The sequence below is a fragment of the Haliaeetus albicilla genome, chromosome 23 (genome assembly GCF_947461875.1).
Source record: "Haliaeetus albicilla chromosome 23, bHalAlb1.1, whole genome shotgun sequence".
NCBI lineage: Eukaryota > Metazoa > Chordata > Aves > Accipitriformes > Accipitridae > Haliaeetus > Haliaeetus albicilla.
Window position 1 is genome coordinate 1026009 of NC_091505.1, and position 27004 is coordinate 1053012.

General features: G+C 50.9%; 2 protein-coding genes across 9 annotated transcripts in view; both read left to right on the forward strand.

Moving 5' to 3' along the window:
- ENOX2 (ecto-NOX disulfide-thiol exchanger 2) overlaps positions 1 to 3951 on the forward strand; it is a 57505-nt gene extending 53554 nt beyond the window's left edge. For 7 of the 8 annotated variants that reach the window (XM_069810801.1, XM_069810800.1, XM_069810798.1 and 4 more), the window contains one exon: positions 436 to 3951. In XM_069810801.1, coding sequence (XP_069666902.1) covers positions 436 to 567 — 132 coding nt within the window. In that variant the 3' untranslated portion in view covers positions 568 to 3951. The remainder of the gene's footprint in view (positions 1 to 435) is intronic. The other variant, XR_011329431.1, reaches the window with a different exon arrangement.
- A 1969-nt stretch (positions 3952 to 5920) lies between these two features.
- On the forward strand, positions 5921 to 26599 carry ARHGAP36 (Rho GTPase activating protein 36). Its single transcript, XM_009912894.2, has 11 exons — positions 5921 to 6094; positions 10077 to 10234; positions 13816 to 13878; positions 15201 to 15457; positions 16449 to 16644; positions 17152 to 17207; positions 17711 to 17861; positions 19677 to 19825; positions 20485 to 20655; positions 22405 to 22502; positions 23458 to 26599. The coding sequence occupies exons 2-11, from the start codon at positions 10120 to 10122 to the stop codon at positions 23594 to 23596; spliced, it is 1395 nt and encodes a 464-aa protein (XP_009911196.2). The 5' UTR covers positions 5921 to 6094; positions 10077 to 10119; the 3' UTR covers positions 23597 to 26599.
- The last annotated feature ends 405 nt before the right edge of the window (positions 26600 to 27004 follow it).

The following is a 27004-nucleotide window of genomic DNA, read 5'->3' on the forward strand; positions in this document are numbered from 1 at the left end:
GGACATGGTAGCTGCACTGTAGATGAATGCTTGTGACTGTTCAGATGTGAATATAAACTCCCCATGTCCCCGATTTCTATACCCAGTAACAGAGAGCTCTATTCTTGCAGTAGGAATAAAAGTGGTCACTGTTCAGTTACTTAAATGCTTGGGAGGTTTTAATCCATTATCTTGCATTTCACAGTGGAAAAAAACTAGGACAGTCCTTTTACCCTTATTTCTATTGTTTGTTGTATCCGCAGCCATCTCACCCCAAAGTGTGACAGTAGCACAACTCCTGCTGTCCCAAGATTATTTTCATGAGTATTTGGACAGGGATAGCCTATGTGTACTTTAGCAATTAAAAGTGTTAGAGCTTGAATATCACCAGTCATTACAGGGCTTCCCTAACCAAAAGTGTCTTCATTTTTAGTGACATTGTATTTGTTTTCACAGATTTGCACCGCGGAAGTGGAAGTTCTCATGACTCGACTGCAGAACACATTCAGGCAGGAGCTGAGTGGGGTTGGGGCCAGCCTAGAGAAAAGGTGGAAGTTTTGTGGCTTTGATGGACTGAAAATGACTTGAGCTTTGACTTAATGCTGAAAACAACAGCAGGAAGTGTGCGCCAAGAAAACCTGGGATGCCTCTTACCTCTGTTCATGATGATTATCTTGCGCGCATCACGGACTTGGGTGGGATAATATGTAAGTGAAACTATAAGTCCCGAGCAGCACTGGAAGAAACTTCAAGTTCTGTAGCTTCTTTGATCAGTTATTTGTTAACGGGCAAGTGCGGTTCAATATATTTTGTGAAAAAAGTTCACGTCTGATATTTTTAAGCACAGCGTGTTGACTATATGTTTTGCCAATGTTGTATGTGATTTGTGTGCCCAGATCTCTCATCCTGTACCTTCTTTTTACTGGTAGGAACAGCCATAGACTGTCCTCTAAAGCAACAACAAAGAGGCATTTTCAGGTTTCTAGAACCATCAAAATGGGGGGGAGGCAGGTTTTTTTTAGACATTTCTATGATTAAAAACTGAGGTATGTTTAAACAGAAGAAGATTTAGATGGCTCAGAGCTCTCTGAGCCAAACAATTGGTTCTTTTTCATGCTATTTTCTCTACTACTGGTTTAACAGTTAAGCTAAGATGAAGGCAGTGTCTCTAGGAGCTGAGTGTGATTCTGGCAGTGCCACTGGTGGTCTGTGCATTGCAGAGTTGGTCTGTAAATAATTTTTTACATGGGAAGGGTATTTAATTTTCTATTGATCTAAGTGGAGCAGAGAGCCTACATCAGACCTCTGTTTTAGTAATGGCTTACCACCAATTTCTCCACCCACTTTGCTTTGGAGACTGAGCTTCTGGAAGTGCTACAGGCAGCAGAGACTTTTCTCCTCCTGAATCTTCCCAAAGGCGGTTCTTTGTGTTCTCAGTAAATGCCAGGCTCCTCCCCAACCGTCTGCAGAAGGTTAGTAAGATGTAGGGTAAAATGCCTTGGCCCATTGATCCAGCCTGTCCAGATCCCTCTGCAGAGCCCTTCTACCCTCAAGCAGATCAACACTCCTGCCCAGCTTGGTGTCCTTTGCAAACTTACTAAGGGTGCACTTGATCCCCTCATCTAGATCATTGATAAAGATATTAAACAGAACCGGCCCCAATACCGAGCCCTGGGGAACACTACTTGTGACCGGCCACCAACCGCATCGTCAAGCTCTAAGGCGGTCAAAACTCTCCATAACATACAGGGCTACCCCACTGCCTCTCCTTCCTTGCCTATCCCTTCTGAAGAGTTTAAAGCCATCCATTGCAGCACTCCAGTTGTGTGAGTCAGCTCACCAGGTTTCTGTGATTACAAATGTATCATAGTTTTCCTGCTGCACAGTGGCTTCCAGCTCCTGTTTGTTGCCCGTGCTGTGTGCATTGATGTAGATGCACTTCAGCTGGGCTATTGATCCTGCTACCTTTTTTTGGGGGACAAGTCCTAATTCCTGTGTGACTGTTCTCAGGCGCTTCTGTGGTTTCTAACACATCAATAACCCTTGCGTCTTTGCTGTCACGTGGATCTCCATCCTCTGTCCTCACTGAGATGGCTAAGGTGCTGCGCACATTAGTACAGAGACATTTCAAATGTGCTCCAGTGTACTCAGCACATTGTGGAGCAGACAGAAGGACCTCACTAGCACACTGTCCCTCAAATATTGGAGTGCTGCCCCAGGCTTATCTCTAGCAAGCCTGGTTTTATCCCTTTCCCCTTTGAAATCTAGTTTAAAGCTCTTTTAAAGAGGCCTGCTAACTCCTGCACAAAGATCCTTTTCCCTCTTTGAGACAGGCATACCCCATCTGTCGCCAGCAGGCCTGGTAGACCTGCGTAGACCAACCCATGATCAAAACCAGCCAAATTCTGCCAGTGACACCAGGCTTGGAGGTAGGTATTGATCTGCTGGCTCTTCCTATTTATCCCCTCATCATTCCCTGTAACTGGAAGGATAGAGGAGAACACTGTCTGTGCTCCTGATCCCTTAACCAGTCGTCTCAAGGCTCTGAGGTCTCTTTTGATTGCCCTCAGACTTCTTGTTCCAGCTTCACCGCTGCCTACCTGAAAAATCAATAATGGATAATGATCTGAGGGCCTTTCCAGGGCAGGAAGCTTTCTCTTCCCGTCTTTAACCTGGGCCCCAGGGAGGCAGCAGACTTCCCTAAGAAGTGGGTCCAGTCTGCATACTGGGCCTTCTGTTCCCCTCTGAAAGTAGTCTCCTATGACAATGACCTGTCTTTTCTACTTTATGGAAGCAGTTTTGACACCGGGCATAGGTCGACTTAACCTTGGTGGCTCTTCCAACCTAGATGAACCATCATCCTCATTTTTGTGCAGTTCCACTTGCAGAGCCTCGTACCTATTATGCAAGGGTACCTGGGAAGGTGGGTGGTCATGGAGGAGACACACCGGCTTCTCCAGGCAGGAACTTGTTGCTATTCCCCCCTATCCCTTAAGTCACCATGTTCAGCCAGGTGGAGAGAGGACAGGGTAGCCTGTTCAGCAGAGACCTCTCTGGAAAATGAGGAAAGAAACTTGAGAAGACTGGACTGTTTCAGAGCCCAGAGGGCAGACATGGTCAGAGCACACAGGAGTCAGGAAAGGCATGTCCTTGACTCTGCATGCAGAGGAGATCAGCTGGATGAGCAGGGCGTGGTGGCTGGATTTAACCGAAAATGTGGAAGCTAATGCAGCAGATAGACTAATTAGGCTCTAGTCCTCCAGAGTGTCGGCTGCAGGGTATGGGGTGGGAGTTGTGATTTGGACAGGCCATCTTGGCCAGCAAGAGACCCATCTTGTGTGAGCTGGTGTGGCTGGGGGGGAACTCCTCTACAGCGTGGCCGAGTCACGCTGTCTTCTGCAGTCTCATGGTGGACCAGGCAGGTTGTTCTGTGGGGCAGCGGGAGGGAGTGGAGCTGGGACCTACAGAGCAATGGCTCTGTGCTGTAAAAGCAAGTAAGGGCCAGATGAGTCCTGGATCCTGCTTCTTCCCCTCTCCAGGCTTTCTTTACCAAGGCCCTTCCAGAGGGACTGAGGTTTCCCTGAAACCTTGTGTGCTCTTTGCCACCAGGAGAAATCCGTTCTGCAGATGGGCTCCCTGGACAGTGAGGAGGCAAGTGGAATGCACTGCAGGTACCAAACCCTCCCTGTCTCTAGAGAGAGCTCTGGGAGTGGGTGCCTCCTGGAGCTGGAGCGGCGGGCGAAGACCCCGTGCACAGCTTGCTTGGGTGCAGACAGCAGGAATGGGTGAAAGGAACCTTTCTGTCAGGACCGGGCTGCCCGCAGGTGGGGCTGCCTGCTCTTCTTGCTTCTGATGCTGAAGGCTTACTACACTGGAAGCAGATGAAAACCCTTCTAAAGAAATGTTCTGAATAGTTGTGTCACTGCAGGTGAATGTTGTATTTTTAAGGAATAAACATTTTTTATGGGCAAATCTTGGCCCTGCTGCTTTCTTTTTCTCACCTACCTTACGTTGCTGCTACGGGAAAAGAGGTGCTCCATCCCAAGTCCTCTGCCAACGTGGGGCTTCACTGTCCTTGTAGTAAATTTCAAGAGCGTTCATAAATAGTGGGCCAGCAAGTGATTAGCCACAAACAGCTATGAAACGCTCCCTGCTTCCTCTCCAGCCTCTTCTGATGTTTTACTCAACAGGCAGTGAATTCAAGGTCCGTGACCACCTCCTTCCTTCTTCAAAGCAGATGGAGTTTGCTGATTATGGCAGTGTTTGGGGTGGATGTCTGGTGCAGCACAGCAACACCAGTTTATACTTGGTGACAAAGATGGGCAATGAGGTGATGCACAGAGAAAACGGGAGCTCGGCAGCCTCCACAAAGGTGCGACAGCCTGCAAAGGGGCTTCTCGTGCAATGGCTGCATGTTTTGGAGGAAGCTGCAAGCCTGTCTGTGGCCTCTCAAAATGCAACTGCCACAGGGAGGGAAGCAAGTTGGCTGGAGGCAGCCGGTGCCTGCTGGGTCAGGAGATGCAGAGATGCCTCGGGCAGCAGGCAGTGGCAGAGTCGGGTCCCAAATGAAGGGGAGGTGTCTAGTTTAAAAGGGAGCCTGCGGATAACCCAGACCTTCCTGGAGAAAGATGTTCTGGAGCTATGAGAGCTGGGCCTGGGGTGGGATGTGTCATGGTGAGGGCATCCGAGTGCTAGCAGAACATGGTGAGGGACTGCAATGTCCTGGAGGGATGGAGCCAGGAATCGCCTCGCGCTCACGGGTGATGCTACGTGGAAGCTCATGCTAGCAATCCCACTGGGGATGGGAGGGCCACCAGTGAGTGGACATCTCATTCAGGACTCTGCCTGGCACCAGACAGCAGCTCCAGCTGTTGAGGGACATCTGAGTCCTCGGGGGGGTTGGAGGACCCTTTGCTAAGAGGAAAGCTCTTAGCATCAGCAGCAGTGAGACAAGTCCTAGATGAGGCTTGTCACCCCAGTGCCGTGACCTGGCGTGCATCTCGGTGGGCAAGTCTGGAGCACAGGCAGGGGCTGCAGATGTTTCCCTTCTCTTTGGGCATGGGAGCAGAGATGGTCCTTCATTAAACCTCACACTGGCAGTCACTCTCTTCTGAGCTGCATGCATCCCCTCGGAGCAGTCACTGGATGACTTCCCGGGGCTCTGCAACCGTGTCCTCAGCTCAGCTTCTCCCCAGCTGTGGCCAAGGGAACGTGCTGCTGCACCCCTATCATCACCATGTCATGGACCAAGAGCTGGGCTGCGGTGCCTGAGGTGCTCATGGGCATGTTGACGTGCAGTGAGGTGCCAATTTTGGGTGTTAACACGCCTGTCTTGCGGGTTGCTGTAGGTTTGTAAGGCTCTTAGGAGGGTCTGCAACCCCCCATGTATGACACGTTGTATAAGATGCTAGCTGTACATCTACCCCATCAGGTCTGTGAGCTCTTCAAAGGTAGGGGACCCCTGTGGTACCTCAGACCCATTTTGGGTGCAGAGGGCAGCCATGTGTGTGGCCCAGCCTGCCCGTGCCTGCCTGCATTGGAGACTTGGTCGTTGTGAAGTTGCTGTGATGGAGCAGCTGAGATGTCTGCATGGAGAGCCAAGGTGAAAACCATCCACTGGCCCTCATCAACCAGCACCCAGGCAGCAAATTTCTCTTTCAGGTTTCATCTGCCGGAACAGCTCATGCTTTGGTAGGTGCCCTAGTTACTGATAGATAAAAGTGGGGAAAGTATGGGGGTAGAGGAGATAGATTGATTGAGCAATGATTGATCCCCTGCCAAGGCACAAACGCTGTCAGGCGTGGGAAGTGCTGTTCCTTCCCATGTAACCCTGCCCCCTCTCTCCACACGACAATGTTTCTGGCTTTCATTTCTTTTGGCAGAAAATTCACATTCTCATCACCCCTCTCCTCCCCTCGGCCGTGTTCAGCTGCAGTGTCTCCTCTCCATCACTTCTCCATTTCTCCTCCCGCCAGCAGGCAGAGAAGGTTCTCCCGCCCGCTCTACAGGGCCACGCGAGACACAGTGGAGACACTGCTTTGAAAACCATCGTCTCGAAGGAAGAGAAGGGAGCCCAGGCTACCTCTGCTTGTGCTGCGAGAAGGAAACGAGGAAGGTAAATGTCAGCCCTTTGTTGCAGCTGGGGAGAGAGTAACTTTGCTGCTGAAAATGGAGGAGCAATTGCAGCTCCCCAGGAATAGAAGGGGCAGCTGAGCTGAGCTTTTCCCATGAGATTTCCTTAAATAAGCCCTAGTCCTAAAAATAAGCAGGGAAAGTCATTGCAGAGAGGAATTGCCCTGTTAATGCTCCCAGTGAAAGGCATTTTATTTCTGTTTTTTAATAAGATTTTTTTTTCTACGACATCCCCCTCTGAAGGAGGATTTGCGGTACTCTGGCTTTTGCCCCTGCTGCGTATTGACGTTTCCCTCCTTGTGGGGAGCACCGGTGCCTGCCCAGGCTGGAGCGAGCTCTCCTGCCAACTCCTGCCCACCCCGCAGCCATACGGGGCTCTGCAGGGCATCACCCACCTCAGGGAGTTTGAAGTTGTCGGCGGTGGTCCCCATCTAGCTTCCTCCCACGAGTGTGAATACATGCTTGTTGCAAGAATTAAGGCCAGTTTTTTCGGGGTTAACAGTCGAAGCAGGAGTTTGTCAGAAAGCTGGCGATGGTGGCATTTTATAGGGCTATTCTCGTAGCGCTTACAGTAGGGCCAGATAAGCAGCAGCTTGCCCTGACTTCTCCTTCCTGCTTTCCCTCTGCTCTGCTCCCTCTCCTAATCAGGTTTCCTCCTCCTTGCCCCAAGGCAGCTGCATCCTCCGTGACTCTGCTCCAACCATCCCTCTGGCTTGGGCAGGGGCTGTGAATGTGGGCTCTGCCTGGATCTGTGAGCTTCACCTGCAGAAAAGTAATTTCTTTCAGTGTGTCTGTCTCAGGGGCTTGTCTGTCCATCTGCAGCATCCGCTGGCAGCAGAGTTTCTCCTGTCCTGCCGGGAGGTTCCTGCTCAGGCACTGCTTCTGCTCGTCCCTCATTTCTGGTGTGGCAGAAACACCTGAACTATTGCTGGCAAGTGGAGATGTTCTTGCCTGTCAAAGCCAACGTTTTATCTGTGCCCCCTTCTCCCACCCAGGCTATCCCAGGGGAGCTCATGTCCCAGGATCTCTGTCTGCAAAGCTTGGTAGGACTAGTTAGTTATTTTAGTTTAAGACTGACCTCTTACATGCAGCCCCATTGAGACATAAATAAAATACATTCCTAAAGGGCTCCTCCTCCCTTCCACAGATGTGTTTTTCTGCAGGATGAAAGTTATAAAAAGCCATGTATTGCATTCAAGGCTGATTGCTGAGCTTGGGAGGGAGCACATGGAGGGGCAGAAAGCTAAGGGGCAGCCAAAGCAAGCTGCAGAGCCTAAAGAACAGTTCCTGATGTTGTTTAGTAATTTAATAATGAAAAAGCCCCTTTTCAAGCAAGGCATGAATGCGTCCATGGGCTGTGCCTCACCCTAAATTTAACCAGGTATTGTGACTCTCTGGCTCTTTTGCTAATGCATCCCCTGAGCTCCAAACTCCAGGTGGGGGTCAGTGCTACACCTGGCTGTCTGCAGGATTAGCTGCTGTGTAAGTAGGATTGCACCAGCTTTTCCTGGGTGTTTTACGCCCAAGTCCAGTGTATGAGACAGTCATGGGCACCCAGGTACCCCAGTTTTAATTGGCCTGAGATACTGAGCTGAGCCAGGCGGCTTAGCTATGCTGCATCTCATGTTTGTCACCACGACCCTGCTGAGGCACGTAGCTTTTGTAATAAATGTCAAATGTTTCAAGAATATCTTTGTCTTTAGCTGAATTCCCTTTTGGTGTGCCCTTCTGGGGAGTTCATAACAACTCTTTTATGTTTGTTTTTTTTGTTAAATTTATGTAACTTTCTAAATATCTTTAGAAATTGAAAACCTGGCCAAAATAAACACTGCCCCAGACAACAGCCTTCCCCGGGCACAGGGGATGGAGGTGGGCAGCCAGCGCTGTGCTGAGGCTGATCCGAGAGCCTGCGCCGACTGCCTCGTCACGGTCCTGCGTGTTCTCACCCTTATCACTGGCTTTAGGGGATTTCCAGGCATTTATTTTTCATTATTGCCTTAAAGCTGTCTTTGGGAAGGCTCCTTTCGGAGCCTGTACTCTGACCACATCTTTTCTGTGCACATGCTGATAACCTCAGTCCTTTCTTCCGCTTACTGCTGCTTTTTGCTCTTTGGACTGTGGGTTCTCTGGGTGCCGGAGAGGCGTTGCAGGGTGCGGGACTGCGGCAGGCTGGGGACACCCAGGTTAGTGCAGGGCGAGGAGCTGGGAGCCGGTGTGGATCCCTGCGTGGCCTCTCCAGGAGGCTGCAAAAAACAGGGAGAGCTCCCCAAAGATGCGGGAGAGGGGACGGGGCGTTCGGTGTTTGGCCGTGACCTGCGCGGGGCTGTGGGCTGCAGGTCCAGCCAGTGCTGGGGGTAAAGGCATCGTTGAGGCTTCGGCGATGCTGGAAGTGTCCAATTTACAAGAGTTGAAGCTCAGCATTAAGTATTAAATTAAGAAATAAGCCAATTTAAAATGGGGGGAAAAGGCAGGGAAGAAGAGCTTGTGAATAAAAGGCGGCTGTAAGTCTAATTTAGTGGGATGTGTGATGCTTTTTAGGTTTCAGAAGTTTTTTATGACTAAAAAAAACAAAAACCCAAAGCTGTCTTCACTCACCCTGGAGGGAAACTGCTATGCCCGCCTTTCTGCAGAGTGGAAAGCATCTGTCCAGCCTCTCCCTGCCTGATGGAGCAATGCTGTAGGAGGAGAGAGGGAGCAGCAGCGTCTGTGCAGCCCCGGCGTCCCCAGGCTGAACAGCCGCCGTAAACCAGCCCGAGTCTGAGCCATTCCAGGCCCTCTCAGGAGGTCACCGCTCCTCAGTTATTCCTTAAACCTTGGCACCCAGTGTGTGGTGGGGTGTGGGTGAAGGAGAGGAGGGGTGTATATCCGCACATCATCCTCCAAAGAGCAGTTCGAGGCTGGTATCGTCCCAAGCCCTTTCCACCCGGAGCCCATGGTTTTGCTTGTGTTGAGCTGCAGTCAGGGGCTGGCCAGGAGCAGCTGGTTTGCATGAAGATGGGCTGCTGGGACCTGTTAACATAATGCCAAAAGGTTCGGGTCCCCCTGATCTGGTGGAGATCGTTGGAGGGCAGGGGCAAAGCAAGGCGGGTGTCTGGAGGGAGCTGGGAAATGCTCAGGCTGCCGCAACAGCCAGGAGCTTTTTGTTAGGTGCCACTTCTTAGCGGGGCAGGAGGGCGAAGAAGGTCCGCATCTGAATGTATCCAGAGTTGGTCCCAACGTGGCTGCCAAAACCTGCAGCTGAGGGTTAGGTCTGTGGGCACAACATGAGGACACGCTGGGATGGAGCCCCTTGCTCCACGTGTTTGTTGTTTGCTGAGCAGCTCCGCGGTGGGAAGGGAGAAGCGTGTTAGATAAGGTGTCAGACCAAGCAGGCGAAGGGCTGCTTACTGCCGTTTCCTCGCACGAGTTTTTGTTGCGCTTTGGAACACGTTGTGCCTTCTAGGTTTGGTAAGGAGATGGTTGCACTTGCCTCCATCCTGACTCCGCTCACGTGGAGCGTGGTCTCGAGGCTGATGCCAGCCAGGAACTATATTCCCATGGTGATGAATGGCCAAGTCCCAGCATCAGGACCACAGTCCCTACTCTGGCTGGCCAGGATGTGCCCCGTCTTGTGTATGTGAGCCTCTTGGTGTTGGGCTTCATGTGAAAACAGATGGCAGCTAGAATTGGCTACTCTGCCAAGCAGTGAGGTGCCTCAGGGAGCCTGTAGGGTCTTCAGAGCCAGGGCTGGGTTCCCTCACGTATTCCCTGATGCCTCCAAGGCCTTTGCTTGGAAGGTCAAAGTGAGATGGTGTGGCTGGGGCACCTGCAGATCAACTGGCTCTTTGGAGAGGTGAAAGAGGGCCAAGTGTCTCCTGCACTTGCAAAGACACCCTGTGGCATTTTCATCAGCTTCTCTCCTAAAGCAGGCATCTCCGCAATGTGCTCCTGACTCTTCTATTTTTATATATACATATGTTTTTCAGAGGACCTTTTATCTCAGCTCTTCTGCCAGGACAAAGCACCAAAATGCAGCCTGTGGCCCTGCACAGCCTTTCGGAGTTGGAAAGAGCCAGTCTGCAAGAGATTGCTCTCTACCAGCTGCAGAAGAAGCTGCTTGTTGGAGATCTCAGCCTGGCTAAAGGTAGAGGATGGGAGAGGACGGACCTGCTGAGGGGAAGCTGAGGTCTGAGCCGTCATTGCTACTCATCCCCATGCCCACACTTCATAACATGGGATGATGTTTATGGAAAGACATTTGTGACACATTTTGGTCCATTTTATTAGCTGTTCCCTGTTTTGGTCTGAGCCTCGAAGGCCTAATCAGCCTTTCGAGGAGGGTTTGTGTGTCCATAGGAGTGTGAGAATATGACCTCGCCTGTTGTCTGCCTCTGATCCCCCTAATCCAAACCAGATGCAATATGACTTGGCAAGGTCTTCTACTGGGACTATCTTAATGCCATTGGGATGGAACAGGCTTTTGGTTTTGGATTAATGTCCAGCACAAAGTCCTCATGCTGGGATGGGGCTTATGCAAGGTTACAAGAAGTGCTGCTGAAATTAATGGGCAGATAAATATAGAAGCTCCACAGGGAATGAGCTCCCCTGTCCTGGCCTACATAGACATACAGGCATTGTCTGGGTTCCCATAGCTGCCTGCGTCCCCTGATGTCTACACACTGAACCAAGGAAGCACAGCGAGTTGGGCATCAGCTGACTCCTTCCCCAATTTACTCGTTACTCAAGAGTGGACAGACCAGCTTGCAATGCTTCCTCTGCCCTGGGCCTTATTTTGGCATCCCAGTAAGGAAGGAGATGCCTACAGCTCACCAGCCCTAGGGTCGCGTGGTACCAGCAGTGCGGGTGCAAAGGGAGCTCAGGGGTCTCCAGCCCCACCAGCTGCTGGCAGCAGGGCTGTCACCAGCACCAGCCCAGGGCAGCTGGGGCTGGGACCTCCCAAGGATGGAGCCCCCGCACATCTCTGTCTCAGGGAAGGAGCATTTCCTAACGCCCAACCTCAACCTCATACTGGACAGCAAGTACTTACTCGGGCGACATCTGAGTTTAGTTTCCTGTCTTAATTAATGTTTGGAAGATTTCATGCAATGAAATAGCTTCAAGGAGATTAACAGAAAGAAAGCTCCCCTCTCATTCCCAGAACTCCCATTGCCCCCGGGCTGCAGCACCAGCCACCCCAGACAAACATCCTGGTTCTTTTTTTTTTATTTATTTATTTTATTTATTTTGAGCTGTTGTGACCCCATTTTCAGTGACACCCTGCAGCAGCAGCTTCTCTAGGGAACTGTGCAGTGCAAAAAAAAAAAAAAAAAGTCTTTCCTTCCTTGCTGTTAAACATGCTGCATTTCATCCGATGGGCTCCTCCCTTGCTGCGGGATAAGTGCAGGTGACTGCAAAGTCCTCATCTCATCCTTGTGTGTATTTTGGACATCACTCTCATGATCACCTGCATTTTGAAGGAAGCAGTTGCTGTCAGGGAATCTCTCCTTCCTTTTGTCTATCTTTGTACCCTTTAGATTTCTACCTGCTAGTTGCTTTTTTTGCAGTTAGTTGGCTGGGAGTCAATGCGAGATGCTGAGGATTAGCTATGAAACTATTGCACCTGCAACGTCATTTTCCTATCCCAGTATTTTAAAGGGAAGTTCATAATGTTTGGAAATGCCTGAATTTGGGCTGCATGTTCTCCATTTGAGTCCATCCACCTGTCTGTACTTGCTCCCCAACATCTACCCAATGTGAAATTCCCGCTTTCTTTAATAAACAGCCATTGCACGGTTGTTACTATTTTCCTCAAGGAAAAAGTGTTCAGCACCTCTTTTAATCCTCATATCTCCAGATACCTAGACGATGCAGATCAGGGAGTGTGCATCCCTTTGTGAACCATCCTTTGGGGCAACCTTCGGCTTTGATACCCTCTGGGCTGCTCTTTTCCTTCCGACAGTCCCTTACCTCATTCAATCCCAACAAACTTCTGCAGCATCTCAGACCTTTCAGCAAACAGCCTCCCTCAGGGTGATCCTCCTGAGCAACAGAGCAAACATGTCATGGGCACTAAATCTCATTTTGGCCAAGACTGCAGGAACAAGTCTGTGGTTTGGGCAGGAGATGACCAAGAAAGATTAAATCTCTGAAGGATGCACAGCATCAAGCTTGCTGTAATGCATCTCAGTGAAAAGAAGTTGTCCTCATGTCCTAGCTTTGCAGCGGATCATATGTGTTACTCTGTCATGGAGATACCAGCTCAGGCTTTCTGGGCAGGGGAATCCTGATGGTTTCTTTACTATCTGCTGCCTCATGGTTTGTTTAGGAGTGGAGACTTATGCTGATGCTCAGGCTCAGCACATTGTGTCAACCCTCCTAACTCTATGCTGAAACTGGAGTTCTGTTGGCCTTTTGTTTCCTTGGCTGTTTTCTTTTTGTCTCCAGGCTGTTCTTCATCTTCCTGCTATCTGGTCATTTGAATGAAACAACACATATCGTGCTGCAGAATAATTAATGTAGGCTACTCTTTTATGCACATGTTGTTCATACCAACTTTCATAGCTTTCTTCTAAATGTTACAAAATAACCCAAACAACTATATAAGCTATTTCTAGGAAGAGAATTCCTCAGGAATAAGGACCACAAGCCAGATTAGGGTGATGTGTCCTGGAAGGATTTAGGGTGGGCAGTGAGTGAGTTTTCAGTTCATTGCTGCTGACTGCTGTTCCTGGATGTGCAACGTGGGGAATACTTAGGAGCAGGGCTTGCCTTTCCAGGATCAGTACGGGATTTCTGGCGGTATGTGTTTTGTCTAACTTTATTTGTCTATGCTCTGTAAAACATTCATAAAAGCTTTTCTGGGGCTGGATTCCTTTTTCCAGTGTCAAGACCAGACCTCTGAGGATGATTTAGGGTAGCTTTCTGAGTCATTAAGTGATTGTTAGGACATCATCATTAATACAGAGTCCTGTATAACATAGGCGCAGAATTTAAAGGTGGCCAGAACAGTTTTAAGCTACAGCCTTTGGACAGCTGAAGTTTTTCCACTGCCCTTTCATGTGTGAGAACCCATTTGCTGGTGGCTGGTCTTGGCCACTCACCGCAGTCTCCCAGCGCATCCCATGCACAGACCGCATTTGGTAGCTGTTGCAGCATCAGGCATTTCCTCTGGCAGTGCACGGGAAGCTCAGATGCCACCAGAAAGATCAGCTGTGGTTCATTTTGACTCTGTTCTGGAAGGCCAGTTACTTTTCTGGCTGCCTGATGGTTCATATGCCCTGACCTGTAGCTTTGTGCACTGCTGGATTGCACATCTGGATAGTAAGGCATCAGTAAACCCTGATGGAGAGACGTTTGTAGGGCTGTGGTCTGAGCCAGGTGGGGTGAATCCCACAGCTGGGGTGCTTTTAACCCACGACTATGGTTTGGTGCCATGGGGTCCAGCTGCCTGGGTGTGGAGGGGTCGCTTCCTCCACTTTGGGAGGATGGTGGCCACCTCTGGGGCTGTTGCCCCCAGGTAGCCGATGCCCACCGTGCCATCCCACATGCCCTCATGCATCCTCTCTGGGCCACGGCCACGTCAGAACCACAGCATCCCTCTGCCTGTGGGAGGTGCCTGTGGCCATGCTCTGCCTGCGAGGGTGCAGAAAGGCAAACGTCTTTAAGGGGAGACTGTACTAAACCAGCCTAATGATGCAGAACCTTTGCTTTCTTTTCTCCTTGTAGTTGGACCTAAGGGCAGTAAATCTATCCGCCAGAAACTGGAGAGCTTTTCAAAGGAGAAGAAAGGTGAGCAGCCTCCCTTTTACCCAGGTTTTGGTCCCTGCTCTCAAACAGAATTGGTGATTTTTGATGGGGCTGAGCTGGGAGGTGCCCAAATTCAGCAAGGTGCTTTGTCCCATGTTGTTTTGCTGTTCTCCAGAGTGGGGTGTAACAATACGTGCACAAGCATGAGAGGGTCTGGAAGGAATGCATATGTGTGTGGATGAAATATGTGTGGGCATGACTGTGCATTTGTAAATATGTACACATATGAATATTTCTATCTGCCCATTTTACCCCTGGTCCTGCTGCTTCGAGTTCTGTTTTATTGTCCCTTGAAGGACGTTGGCCACAAACCTGGGGAAACCAGAATTGTAGAGCACAGCCAGCTGGGAATGAGCACTTATTAATTTTCTTCACACCAGTACAAAGTCCGCTCAAGGAAATCATTGAGCAGCAGTCTGATTTTACTAAATGGATTTGTGGCTTGTACTCCAGTTGCAAAACCCCTTGGCCCAGGGTGGTGTGGAGGCTGGAAGTAAGGAGAGCTCTCCTTGTATCTGCAAGGAGGTATGGAGGGGGAAAGTTATTTGGGGAAAATGCCATTAATACCAAGACTGTTCTTGAACAGACACAGCTGATGCAAATCCTGTAGAAATCTGGAGGTTATAATTTGGTAAGAATCTTTTGTATCAAATATTTCTGGTGATTTATGAAGTCTCCACTTCATAGATGCTATGGCATCTTCATGAGTCTGTAAACAATAAAAGGAAGGAAGGTTCAGGAAAAACTGGGACAGGCTGCAACAAGCACATTGATGGAGGCCAGTTTTCCTGGCATCCTCCCAGCTCCCCTGCATCTCCTTCCTTCTCCTCCAGCACGCCATCTCCCACGCCGTGCCCTCCCCGCTCAGCTCCCTGACTGCCCAGCACCCTGAGTCCCACCACGCAATGCCCCGGGGCTTTCCAGGGGCAGCAGCTCCCCTCTGGGTTTGCCCAGGGTCATTGCGGATGCTCTTCCCACCCACCCCAGTCATTCCAGGCTCCTGGGGAGCCGGAGGAGGAGCAGGGAGCAGGAGGGGACAGGGCATGCAAGGGCACTGATAGTTACAGGACTGCCATCCAGGATTCAAGCTACAGAACTCCTTGTCATGTATCGAATCAGTTTTGTACATTGTCCTCTTCACTCTTCTGCTGGTGGTTACCTTTACTGGTATTCCCTTCTGTCGGTTAATTATTTTATCCAGGCATGCACGTGTGTCCCTGGCAGCTGGGCTGTGCCAGTGCAGCTCCCTGTCATTTTTTTTCCTGCTAGCGATACTTCTCCATTTCTCCCATGTTTTTCCCTAGACTGCTCTCCTCAGACTTTTGGGATCCCACTCTTCCAAGTCATTGCCAATGATCGTGCTTACAAGCAACTGCAGGAAGAAGTGAAAAAGAGCCGCCGGCTCTGCCTGGAGGTGGAAGCGACAGTGACAAGATTTCGGGCTCAGAGGCAGAAGAGGACCCCGACGGGCATGAGCTGTGGCCTGGTACCCTGCGGGGTCTTCCTGGAGGAGTCGTTTTCTCCAACTTTTCTCAACAACAGCTCCTGGAGCCAGCGAAGGGTACGTTTGCAAAACTGGGCTGCACTGTGATGGTGCTGAAGGTTGGGGGGGAGGCTCTGACTTCAGCAATAAATATGGTTTCCCAGGGTCTTTTCTTAATGAATGTGAGTTATTCGTGCTGCATGCTGGGTTGGTCCCAGTCTGTCCTCGGGGAAATGGGATGTCCCTACTTCCCCCAAGAGATGGACTGTGAGGGGTGGGACACTAGCTTAGCTCTTATGGAGCCAAGGTTACCCGAAGGACATCCCAGGTAGCCAAAGGTAGATAGGGATAGGAAGTGATTCGTCATCAGTCACGTGGATTTTTCTTCTCCTCCATTGCATTGCGTCTTGGAGACTGGGCCTCGCGCTTGTGAAATTCCCACCAGAAGTTGTGGCCGTCAATGGTGGGTCATGTTGGCTCCCTTGCTGCTGTGGGGACATCAGCTGTGCCACTGAGCTGGTCTGCTTGCAGTATTGACTACCCTTGCATCAAAGGGCAAGGAAGATGGGGTGGCCTGTCAGCCTTGGCCACTTTCTTGGCTTTAGTGTTGTTTCCTGTGAGGGGAGGTGGGTAACAGGCTGGGTTTGGTTTGCCTTGTCTCTTTGGAGTAGAGTCCCACGCCTGCCTCTTGCTAAGTGCCTGTAACCACGTGTGTAAAGCGGCTCCAATACAGGTAACTAAATCCAGTATATTACGCAGTGAAAGGTGAAAGATTTGGGGATGTTTCCTCTTTCCCCATGTCTGTGTGGGGTGTAGGGTCTGCCCCTGTAGGAAGGCTGCGTTTAGAAACACCTCACACTAGGAGCAGTGCACATAAACGAATGCATGGGAGATGAAAAGTCTCTCTGTGGTTCTCTTGCAACCCCAGCCAGGCTCTGTAGACCTCTATGTTCCTTTGGAGGTGATGCCTCCCTTTCCTGCAAACTTCTGAGGTCATGGCAGTGATGGTGTATGGGGATCTTGTGGGGTAGTTCCTGCCACCCTGTGAATCACCTCTGCTCCACCTCAGGGGGCAATGTCCGTGGACTCCATCACTGACCTGAGTGACAACACTTCCAAGCTGCTGGAGGCACTGCAGTTGTCACACCCCCACGAGCTGGATCCACGGAGAAGCCTGGGCAAGAAAAAGATGTTGAGCCTCAACCCCATCACCCGGCAAGTCCCGCGGATTGTGGACAGATGTTGCAAACACATTGAAACGCACGGTAAATACACACGTCTCTCCAGCCAGATGGTCCATCCCACAGTAGGTTGGTAAAACCCATCCTGGGTGGTGGGCTGGGACATTCTGGCCCGGCTGTTCCCCGAGATGTGAGGAGGCAGGTGATTCCTGGGGCAGGGCATGCTCCCAAAAAGCCACCCAGGGAGAGCCCTCTGAGCTGGGTGTAGTGTCTGCACTGAGAAGTGAATGTCACTGTGTGTATCAGTGACCCATCTCCTGGTGCACTCTGACCTTAACTCCCCCTGCAAATCCAGCATCCAGCTCAGAGTGACTGTACAGATGAGACCTCCTCCCTGACCCACAGACAACCCCAGAAAATCTTATGGCTCCAAAAACCTTTCTTTCTACCCCCTCTGCCAGCAGCGGGGAAGGATGCACTGCCTCGCGTGCAGTGCAAGAGAACCACTTCCATGGTGTTAAGGCGCTCCGAGGACTAGTCGGGTGGCAGGGGGCTGTGGGAATGCAGAGCACTAACCTGTCTGTCTCCCAGGTCTCCAAACTGTGGGCATCTTCCGTGTTGGGAGCTCCAAGAAAAGAGTTCAGCAGGTAAAGTGAGACATTTACTCCGTCCTTTGTAGCAGTACCGCATCCAAAGGACAGATGCTTGTGTGGGTGGGGAATGAATAAAGCAGACATTGACATGGAGAGGTCTAAAATATCTCAGGCACATGCTGGATCACAGACAACCTGTAACCTGCTGCTGGGTCCTTCTCCCAGTCATGGAGAGCAGGCTTCATGTCTCCAAGCTGCCTTTAGCAGATGAGCCTCCATCCCCTGGTTGGCACTTCAGAGCCCCCCCCCCGGGCTCCCTTCACCAGCCAGGAATTCCTTCTGGTCCTGTGTTCCATCCTCTGGGCAGCAGCAGGCTGTTGGTCTCTGGCATGCCTTTTTTTGGGGGTGCCCTGTATCAGGGGGACATTGGGAGAAGCCAACCCTCCTGTCCTGGTGTTGCAGTAGCTCTGTACAAGGACAGATCCTGACAGCATGACTTGTATAAAGAGGAATAACTGACTGTTGCTTTTATTCTTCTCCTTTCCTCCACCTTTAAGCTGAGGGAGGAATTTGATCAAGGACTGGATGTTTTCTTAGATGAGCATCAAAGCGTTCATGATGTGGCTGCTCTGCTCAAAGAGTTTCTTCGGGACATGCCGGATTCACTGATTCCCAGAGAGCTCTATGCAGCCTTCCTCAGCACAGCCTGTGAGTACCTGGGGTGTGTTTTTCTCACTCTGCACAGTCCACCCACCACGTTTGGTTTTGTAAGGAAAAAAAGGGAATTTTCTTCTCATGCAATTACCTGGCTCAGTACCAGGTCCCAGCACAATTCAGCGTGCTGCGCAGGAGCTCAGCCCAGCAGTTTGTACTGCCTGTAAGGGTGTCTTTGCAAATCCTCTGCCCAGGTCCCCCTACCCTCCGTATTTCAGGTGACTGAGTTTTTAGGCAGTCTCCACAGCTTCCAGCATCAGTCTTTCTTGGTCTCCTTCACCATCTCGTTGCTTCCCTTTTGTCATCCTTCTCTCCTTAGATTAGATTCTCCAAATCCAAATCCTTGAATCTCTGCTTCCACATCAACAAAGAAGAATAAATGATGCACCTTTGTCATCTAAGGACTTTTAGGGCACAGTGTAAAGCAAATGCTTAGGAACTGTCAGAGGAACTGCCTTCTCTATGCCTTCTCCAGTGGAAATTGGTGTTACTTTGGCTAAAACATAGGTTTCTCTTTTTTATTTCTGGGAGATGAGAAGGTTAATAAAGATTGCCTTTGCCATTTTCCCAAAAAGCCAAGCAGAACTGCAGAATATTCACAATGCTGAAATATATATATTTTTTGGATGCATACAGGCTACAGCCATGTCTTCCAGGCTTGACACATTGGTGGGCACATGTTGCTGGAGCAAAGTTGGTCTGGACTGCTATCCCATTTCCAGGAGCAACCAGGGTCTCTTACTTGGAGGAATGTGTACAAACAGTGTTGTTTTCTCCAATATTCCACCTTCCAGTGGTCTCCAAGTAACTGGAGCCTGAACTCTTGTTAACATTTTACGGCCATTAGTAGATTTCTATTCCAGCTGCTTGCCCAGCAACTTTTTGAGCCCATCCAGCTGTGTGGTGGACATGACTTTCAGCAGGTTGCAGGGCTGCAGTTTAGTTACATACTCCACTGCACGCTTACTGTCATTGCCCATTTTCTTCTCACTGCTAGGGTGTGTGATCTGAGCGGATCTTCACACTGGGTTTGTGATCCTCACACCTGAACCAGAAGATCTTGCCAATTCTCCCTATAGAAGTGATCTAAGGAGCCTCCCCTCACATCCAGCACCAGAGCAGGATATGGGACAACGCAGTCCCTCATCCACGGCTCTTTCCTGACCTGCCATCCATCACACAGAGCTTTGAATGTCCCTCTTGCATCATATCCTCCTTTTTCTTTTTTAGGCACTCTCTTGAGCCTTGGCTGGCTGAGTGTTTGCTGTCTCCCTGTCCTCCCTTGTCAGCTCAGCATCACTATCACTGCAGTGAGGTGACTTTCTTTTCCCTTGCTGATACAGTTAATAAAAAAGGCTGAATGGCCCTGAACTGCATGTGCACTGTAGGGTGAATCCATGAAAATTCACATCACAGCATGTACAATTTTTCAAACGTTTGGCTCCTAGATCCTTCCTTACCACTCTTTGCCAAAACTTCTTGACAGCAGTGGGATTAGCGATGTGCTGCCTGGCACTGCCAAGTGCAGTTGCTGTAGTTTGTGCTTTTTTTTTTTTTTGTGTGTGTGTGTGTGTGATATTTGGATTATAATCCCTCTGGTCAAGGACAGTCTTTGACTATGGGGCTATAAAATACCAAATGCAATCATGTCGCAGCCTGAGTGCTTATCCTCGCATGGACAGGATGAAGGGTAAGACGCCAGTCTGGCTCCCTCAGAGCTCGTTCCCATGGATGTAAAAGAGGGCTGTCCAGCTGGAAGTGCCTAGTGGGATGGGAACCGCACTAACTAACGGGCTGCTCTCTGCCTAGCCATGGAGGGTCCGTCGCAGCTGGCTGCTCTTCAGCTGCTGCTCTTCCTGCTGCCCCCCTGCCATAGCGACACGCTGCACCGGCTCCTGCGGTTCCTCAGCGAGGTGGCCCGGCATGCCGAGAGCTCCTGGGGCCCTGATGGCCAGGAGGTAAGGTTGGCCCAAATGGGTCAAGTGCATGAAGAAGGGATTGCTCAGAGTTCGTTGGTTAAAATCAAGCAGAGCTTCTTGCAAGCCCGTGTGAATCCTTTGGCAAAACCGAATTGTTGATGCATCCCCTTGTCTGTGGCAGGTCTGGGTTTCTCTCAGTCCAGCTAAGTGATTTTCTGGGTTGCAGTAACCCCAGAGAGACCTGGCTGTGTGTCTGTAGGCAGAGCAAGGGGCATTTTTTGTGGATTAATTCTGGTTTTCCACCTTCAGCTTTCATGAAGGACTTATCGTCATGCATTGAGGTTGATTGTAGTTTCTCTGGACAATTCAAGCTCTAAGTCTCTCCGTGGTTCAGAGAGACTGGTTTTGTCCCATATTGTAAGATGACATAGAAGTATTGGTTGTTACCTTCTGGTAGGTGTTGTGTAAGTGAGGTAGATGGGAATGGAGGCCCTGATGCAAGGAGGGGATGAGCGTGTGCTCCAACACCACAAACCCATCATGCTGGCCCTGCCACCAGCTTGGAGAGGACCAAACTGGATCCAAATCAACACCCCGGCCTCACTCAGCAGCTCGTCCTGGGGTGGGTGAGGCTATCCTGGGACATCTCATGCCAGTGCATCTATAATCTGCAATTTCCTTTTGTGCTTGCTTGCTAGATTCCTGGGAATAAAATGACAGTTTCAAACTTGGCCACAATCTTTGGTCCCAACATCCTTCAGAAAGAGAAGCCTGGAGAAAAAGATGGTGGTGCCATGAACTTTGAAGATAGTGCTGCCATCATACTGGTGCTCCAGAGGTTGATTGAGCACTACCAGACCTTGTTCATGGTAGGTGAGGCTTTCTCAGGGCAGCTTCTCTAGACTTTTCCTTCCCCTCTGAACTCTTCTAATGGCAGCAGAAGGAAGGATGTATTCACAGCCCCACTTAGCAGCAGGTGACTCGAGTCAGCTTGTGAAAATGTGATTCATTCCTCATGGCAGGTGTAAATATTAATTTGGGATGGTTTGTTACTGGCATATGGCAGAGCTGAGGGTCATGCCATGAACCAGTCCCATCTTCTCTGTCGCTTTCCACCCTGGTGACATCTGACTGAGCTTGTTTTGGATGAGAAACGACTGGCCAACAGCAACTGCAGGAGTGGCACCTCAGTACTGTTTCTGCCCCAAAGTTCCAGTGAAGGGGGGAAAGAAGAGGGAAAAATGGGAGACCTTAGAAGAGGGAAGGAGCTGGAAGGTGATGGCATGGAGTGGAGATGCCACAGCCTCAGGCAGATGTGGGGAGGCTATAACAGTGGGGAGAGCTGATGATGGCAGTGAAGAATGGGATCACTTCAGATCTGCTCTTCAGTGGATGACTTGGACCATCAGTGTGAGGCAAGGAGTGCTCATCCTGTCCTAGGTGACACATCAACCTGGGGTTCCCCAAAGCATCTTTTAGACTTATGTAAAGGTTCGTATGGGACAAGAGCTCTGGGGCCTCCAGACCAACCAGATGAGGGCTCACTTCAAAGCTAGATCAGGGCTGCACCCAGCTGGGGTTTACATACTTCCAGGGAAGGAGAGCTCTGACCTCTCTGGGTCCTGTCCCAGGGCTGCACCACCCTCAGGGCAAGAATTCTCTCCTTGTCAGAATTGTCCCTGCTGCAGCTCATCCCTGCTGCACCTCGGCCTGTGCCCAGCCACCTCTAGGAAGAGTCTGGCTCCATCCTCTCTCCACCCTTCCCTGGAGGGCACCTGCAGGCAGCAGTAGGAGCCTCTTGCATCTTCTCCTGGCCAAATCCTGCTCTGCGTGGTTGTCCAGGTGGACCTCAAGCCTTGGCTGTTGCTCTCTCCACTCTGCCCTGCTGCAGCGCGAGTGCCAGGGAGGCATGACAGACTGGGGACCCCTCTCCAGGCTCCATGCTTCCCTTTGCCAGTGTGGGAGATGCTGGTGGAGAAGGAGAGTGGTGCAATGTGGTACCCGAGCACAGGCAGGGTTGCTCAGAGGCGAGTACGGTGGTTGAGTGGGAGAGCCCCTGAGGATGTGCAGCAAGGCACTGGCTCGAGCACCATGGGTGCTTCGTGTGGTCTCAGGCACTCTGAAGCAGTCCCCAAGGGACACGATGCAGGTGAGTGCCAGGCGGTCACATAGCTGAAGTGGCTGTTCTCCTTAGGGACAACCCAGTGGAGGTTGTGCAACTGTTTTGAAACCCTGGCAGAAATCCCCTGGATTGGCAAGAGCATACACTGAGCAGTCTTCCTGGCCCTGGTTTTAGGAGTGGACCTGGGAAATTCCCAAGAAATACCAGAAATGTCCATTTCCTACAGGTCTATGGGAATGTGACATTTCAGGTCCCCAAAAAGCCTTGTAGCAATTGCCAGGTCTGCAGGGAGCCAAAGGACCTGGGTTAGCACAGGAAAAGCAGGGGCTGAGATCCTGCTCAGACCCCTGGGAGGTGTGTGGATATGACACAAACATGGTGGGTCTGTAAGCACGTATTGACCCAGAGTCCTTTTGCTGTCCTTGGCTGCCTCTGCTCGTCCTCCTCCAGAGAGGAGGAGATGCCATGAGCGAGTGTGTCTGTGTATCCCTCCCAGGTCTCTCCAGAAATGCAATGTGACATCCTAAGGAGGCTATTTCAGACAGACCCCGATGTCATCGACTACCTTTTGCGCAGGAAGTTCAACACCGTGCCGTAAGTCCCCACAGGGCGCGGTGCTGCTGGAGGGCACCTCGCTGCACCGGGGCAAAGCCCGCCTGCGGCAACACTCACCGCGCTGCTGGCAAGTGACGGACAGATCCTGCTGATCTTCCTGCCCATCTTTCCTGTTGCTTCCACCACTTCCAGTCATGAACTCCCCAGCTAAAATCCTTCACTTCCTGCGTTAATGCCTTCCACCAGCTGAAACATGCCAGCTTTTCTGTCCCTTGGAGCTCCCTGTTCTCCTTTTTTCCTCCCCAGCCTGTGCCATGCTCTCTCCTTTACCCAAATCTGCCCTGCATCAGAACTCCTCCATTGCACACATCTTTCTCTGTGCATACCTACACAGCTCTTGTCCTGCTGCTGCTCCAGCCTCTCAGGATCACACACGGATGCTTGCTCCATTTTCAGCCCCATCACTAGCCTCCTCCAAATTTTATTCACCTTTGGTGTTGTCTGCATTTCTGTGCATTTTTTGCCTGTCGCACGTGCTCATGTGTCTGTGTGTGTGACTGCCAGCTGTGTCTGTACATCTGCTTTTTGGCTGTGAGATAGGATAGTCCCACAGAGGCTCAGAATTTGAGCTCGTGCCCTTTCCTGTGATTAAAGAATGGGGGCAAAAGGGCCTTGCGTCCCATGATCTGGGCCCACGATCATGGCACATAACGCAGGAGGTATTTTTCTCCCCTGAGGTCTGAAGCAGGGCATGCTCGGCAGCCTTCGGTCTTCTTGTAGAGCTGGTGATTCCTTCAGCAAACATGGACTGTCCTGTGTGAAATGGGTTTTCTGCGGTCATCTCCACTACTGTTCCTCGTCTGTCTTCACATTCCTTTCAGGACTGTTCAAAGAGATGGCAAATCTTCGGGGTCACTGCTAGAGGCCATTTGGGCGCGAAGCGGGTGATAGCAGCAGTTTGCAAATAGCATCTCTCTTTTTTTTACTTTCTTAGAACCCCAGAGAGTGAGGATTCAACAGAGGATCATGCTCCATCCCCACTGCCTGGTCGGACCCGCACCCTGGAGAGCAGCTCGGTCTCATCAGAGTTGTACAGCAGCGTCTCATTCCTAAACCTGGATGTTGGCATCTAGCAAGCCTGGGCCAGGCCCTCTGCACTGCCTTCTGTGGACAAAACTGGGCAACCTTTCCCCAGCCAAAATGAGTCCTCTGTCCCGCTTTGGAGGAGCGGAGAAGCGAAAGGAGTATGAATGCCTGCGGGAGCATCTTTGCTACCAGTAGACGTGCCCAACTGTCCTGGTGTAGGCAGACCCACAGCAGGAGATGTGTTTGCAGGTTGCCAGCAGAAAGGCTTTCCACACGTGGGTTTGTTGCCAGATGGCAACCAAGAAACCCGCCTGCTCGCGCGGTGGCTGTGCATGCACGCTTGTGTAGGCAGCAGTGTGGAAGGGGAGCGTGCTCTGGGTCCGAGCTGGAAAGCCGCTGGTGTGTGCTGTAGCCTGCTTTCTTCCCAGGGGTTTGAGGCACGAGATTTCTGTCCCCGGAGCTGTGCGTGAGCTCAGGGCTCAGGGTTAGCAGCACTCTGGGTGGCAGTGCAGGCGGGGGCTGCACGGTGGCTTCGTGATGTCCCTGCCCGGGGAGGACAATCTCTCCCCTCTAAATGACCACCAGCCCTGTGCACTGGGACAGCGAACTGGTGCAGACTGGGGAGCAGCAGGCAGGTGCCTGGCAGCTTGTGCCGTCCTCGGCGGATGGGACTCAGAGGTCCAAAGTAGACCCTGTCTGGTGTACCTTCAGGCATCTTCTGGGCGCTGGTGGGGGTCTGCGGGGCTGCTTACAGGGATGGGGGGAGCAGTAGCCTGGGGCTGAGACCCCCTGCGCAGACAGGGAGGAGAGCGGCCTGAGACAGAAGTGGATGGGGACTGTTAGCAGGGCGGCGAGGATGGAAACTGCAGTTCAACTTTGTGCAGTGGGTGCTTTGGGATCCCATTTACCCTGTGTTGTTGTATCACAGGCTTGTGCAGAGGGAAAGGTCTCGTGGACCTAAAGCAACAGAAGCATCGTTGCAAAGACACCCTGGCCTGCCATGTTTAGAATGAATCACAGCTTTCTTCTTTGTCTGAACCCAGGTTTCAAACTGCTCATTTTATAGACAGAAAACACTGTATCAACCCCAAAATGTATGGCTGGTGTAGTAAGAGGGAACAATATACTATGAGGATTATAAACTTTAATTTTCCTTGAGTTAATATTCAGTCAGTAGACCTTCTAATGTATTTTACAGATGATGGTGTCTTTTCATGATCTTTGGCTGAGAAATGTCTGGTTTGGTTTGCTCCTACTGCTCAGGCATTGGATGTCACTGCTAGTTACATGCTAATGTACACTTCCAGCTGATCTGGCAGAATGACAGTTATCAGCAAATATTTTCTGTTCATTTTCTTTCCATTTACTCTGCTGGACATGGCCCGGCAGCCCCTTACACAGTAATTCCCATGGGCTGGGTTGTCCCTGGGTGAAACAATGGCATAGGGAGGGATGCTCTGGGCAGCCATCCTGACAGCTCTGCTTCGGGTGGGCCGGTCCAGCGCACCGAGCCACAGCCAGCATGACGGAGGGTAAAGAGTCACTGTGTGTGGAAGGGGAAGTCAAAGGCAAAGGGGCAGCAAAAGAGGTGTCTGTGAATTTTGCACGCAACATTTTTTGTCTTTCATCTGTCTTCTGAGATCATGTAACTTATAATCTCTTGGCTTGAAATGTCAATTTTCATGTTCACAGTTTAGATCTTACTTCCGAGGAAATGCAGTTGAAGGGTGCCGAGAAGAGGGCAGGCAGGTAGGAAGCTGGTACAGGACGTGATGGGAGGAGAACTGGTGCCCAGAGGAGTACTGGTGTAGAAAACTAGGGCAGACAGGTAGGGAAGGAAGGCGGGTAACGCTGGAGAACAGCAGGACAGAAAGAAGACAGGAATGAGCTATACCAGGATTTTTTAGTGTTGGGGGCAGATGGATCTGGTGTCACAGCTCCTCTTGTTTGGACTACCTGCAATCAGCTGCAAGTCCGTGACTTTTATTCTGGAGAAAACAAAAAATACACACTGATGATTACAGAGATGCTTGTTTTCCCTGAATTGTGACAATATTGTCTGGCAAAAAAATCAGGGCACAGAGAATTTAGCTTTGCAGTTGCTCCTTTTTGTTGCTCCGTAGGTCTCCATCCATCTGTCATTTTAGGTTGTATTTAGACAGCAGTTTCTCACATGGGGCAGCAATCTCTGTTCAACAATGGATTTAATTGTCTGGTTTCACGTGTGACTCTGAAACTCCCCCAAACTCAACCTTTGCAGAGAGCTGATGGAAATTTATCTCCGTAGAAGCTCCCAGCCCATCACTATGAGCTCCTCACTACAGCTGCTGTACACTAATGTGTGGGCATAGCTTATTTTTTCTTGTTGTGGTTCAAAATATTTCTGTTTACACTGGCACCTTGAATAGAAGCTGAAGGACTCGACACCCCTTCCCCTCCCAAAAGTGGCTGAAAAATAATACAGTACTTTTGAAAAGAAAGCCAGGCTGGAGTGTTTGGCAGAACTGCAGCTCAGGGAGGACAAGGAGGGATGGGGATGTTTAAAGGAGGACCAAAGCTCCATCAGTGGTTTGTTCCATGTGGGTTTGGGGAATCGCAGCCGGGGTCGGTGCTCCGGGAAGCATTGGGGTCTGGCAGGATGCTCCTGCGTGGGGGAGCAGCGGGTGCTGGCTGGGGCTGGGTACCAGCTCCGTGCTGGGGACAGGAGGGGATGCGGGTCAGAGTCTGGGCTGAGGTGCAGGTTCTGACAGCACGTGGCAGCCGCGCAGTCGGAGCAGGGCTGGGGCTACGCCGGTGGATGGGCCTGGGCATTGGGCGTAGGGTGGGAGCCAAGTCTGGGGTTATGAGTAAGGTTCAGGATTAGGTTTAGGGCTTTGTTTAGGGTTGGGGTAAGGCTAGGACTTGCCTGATCTATAACCATTGGTGGTCGGGTGACTTTGGGAGCCAGGGAAAGTCTTTTGATATTGCCCAACCTTTCAGACTAGGGACACTTTTGATGCTACAGTTAAGGCAATGCTGTGATGCTGGAGAAGTGTTTCGGACAGAAAAATGAGGTCTAGTTAGATCTAGAGTTACAAGAAGTTTACACTGGGGTGAGGGTAATCTTTGGGGTTAGGTTTAGGGTGAAGGTGGGAACCCTCCCAGCAGAGATATGTGCTGGGAACTCAGAGGGTTTGCGCTTTGCTCTAGCGGGGGTTAGGTCAGGGCTTGAGTGGGGCTCTGTGGCCTCCAGAGTGGGATTCCCAGGAGTCCTGCTCCACCTAGACAGCTGGGAAGAGGCTGAGCATCATCTGGGATCCAGTCACATCCAAAAATGGTTGCACCACCAGTGCTCTGCCTGAAGGCTACAGGGGACAATTGTGACCCATGTGCACCCTAAAACTAGTCACCCACTGACGCCAGGAGCCACCTCCCATGACCTGGATCCTTGTGGCTCCTCTCCAACCAAAACCCTT

What these genes read in the sequence shown, in the direction of transcription:
- ARHGAP36 (XM_009912894.2), top strand. Translation starts at nt 10,120, where the DNA reads ATGCAGCCTGTGGCCCTGCACAGCCTTTCGGAGTTGGAAAGAGCCAGT. An exon ending in CTTTTCAAAGGAGAAGAAAG is followed by an intron (nt 13,879 to 15,200) that starts GTGAGCAGCCTC and finishes GTTTTTCCCTAG; the next exon opens with ACTGCTCTCCTCAGACTTTT. An exon ending in CAAACACATTGAAACGCACG is followed by an intron (nt 16,645 to 17,151) that starts GTAAATACACAC and finishes TCTGTCTCCCAG; the next exon opens with GTCTCCAAACTGTGGGCATC.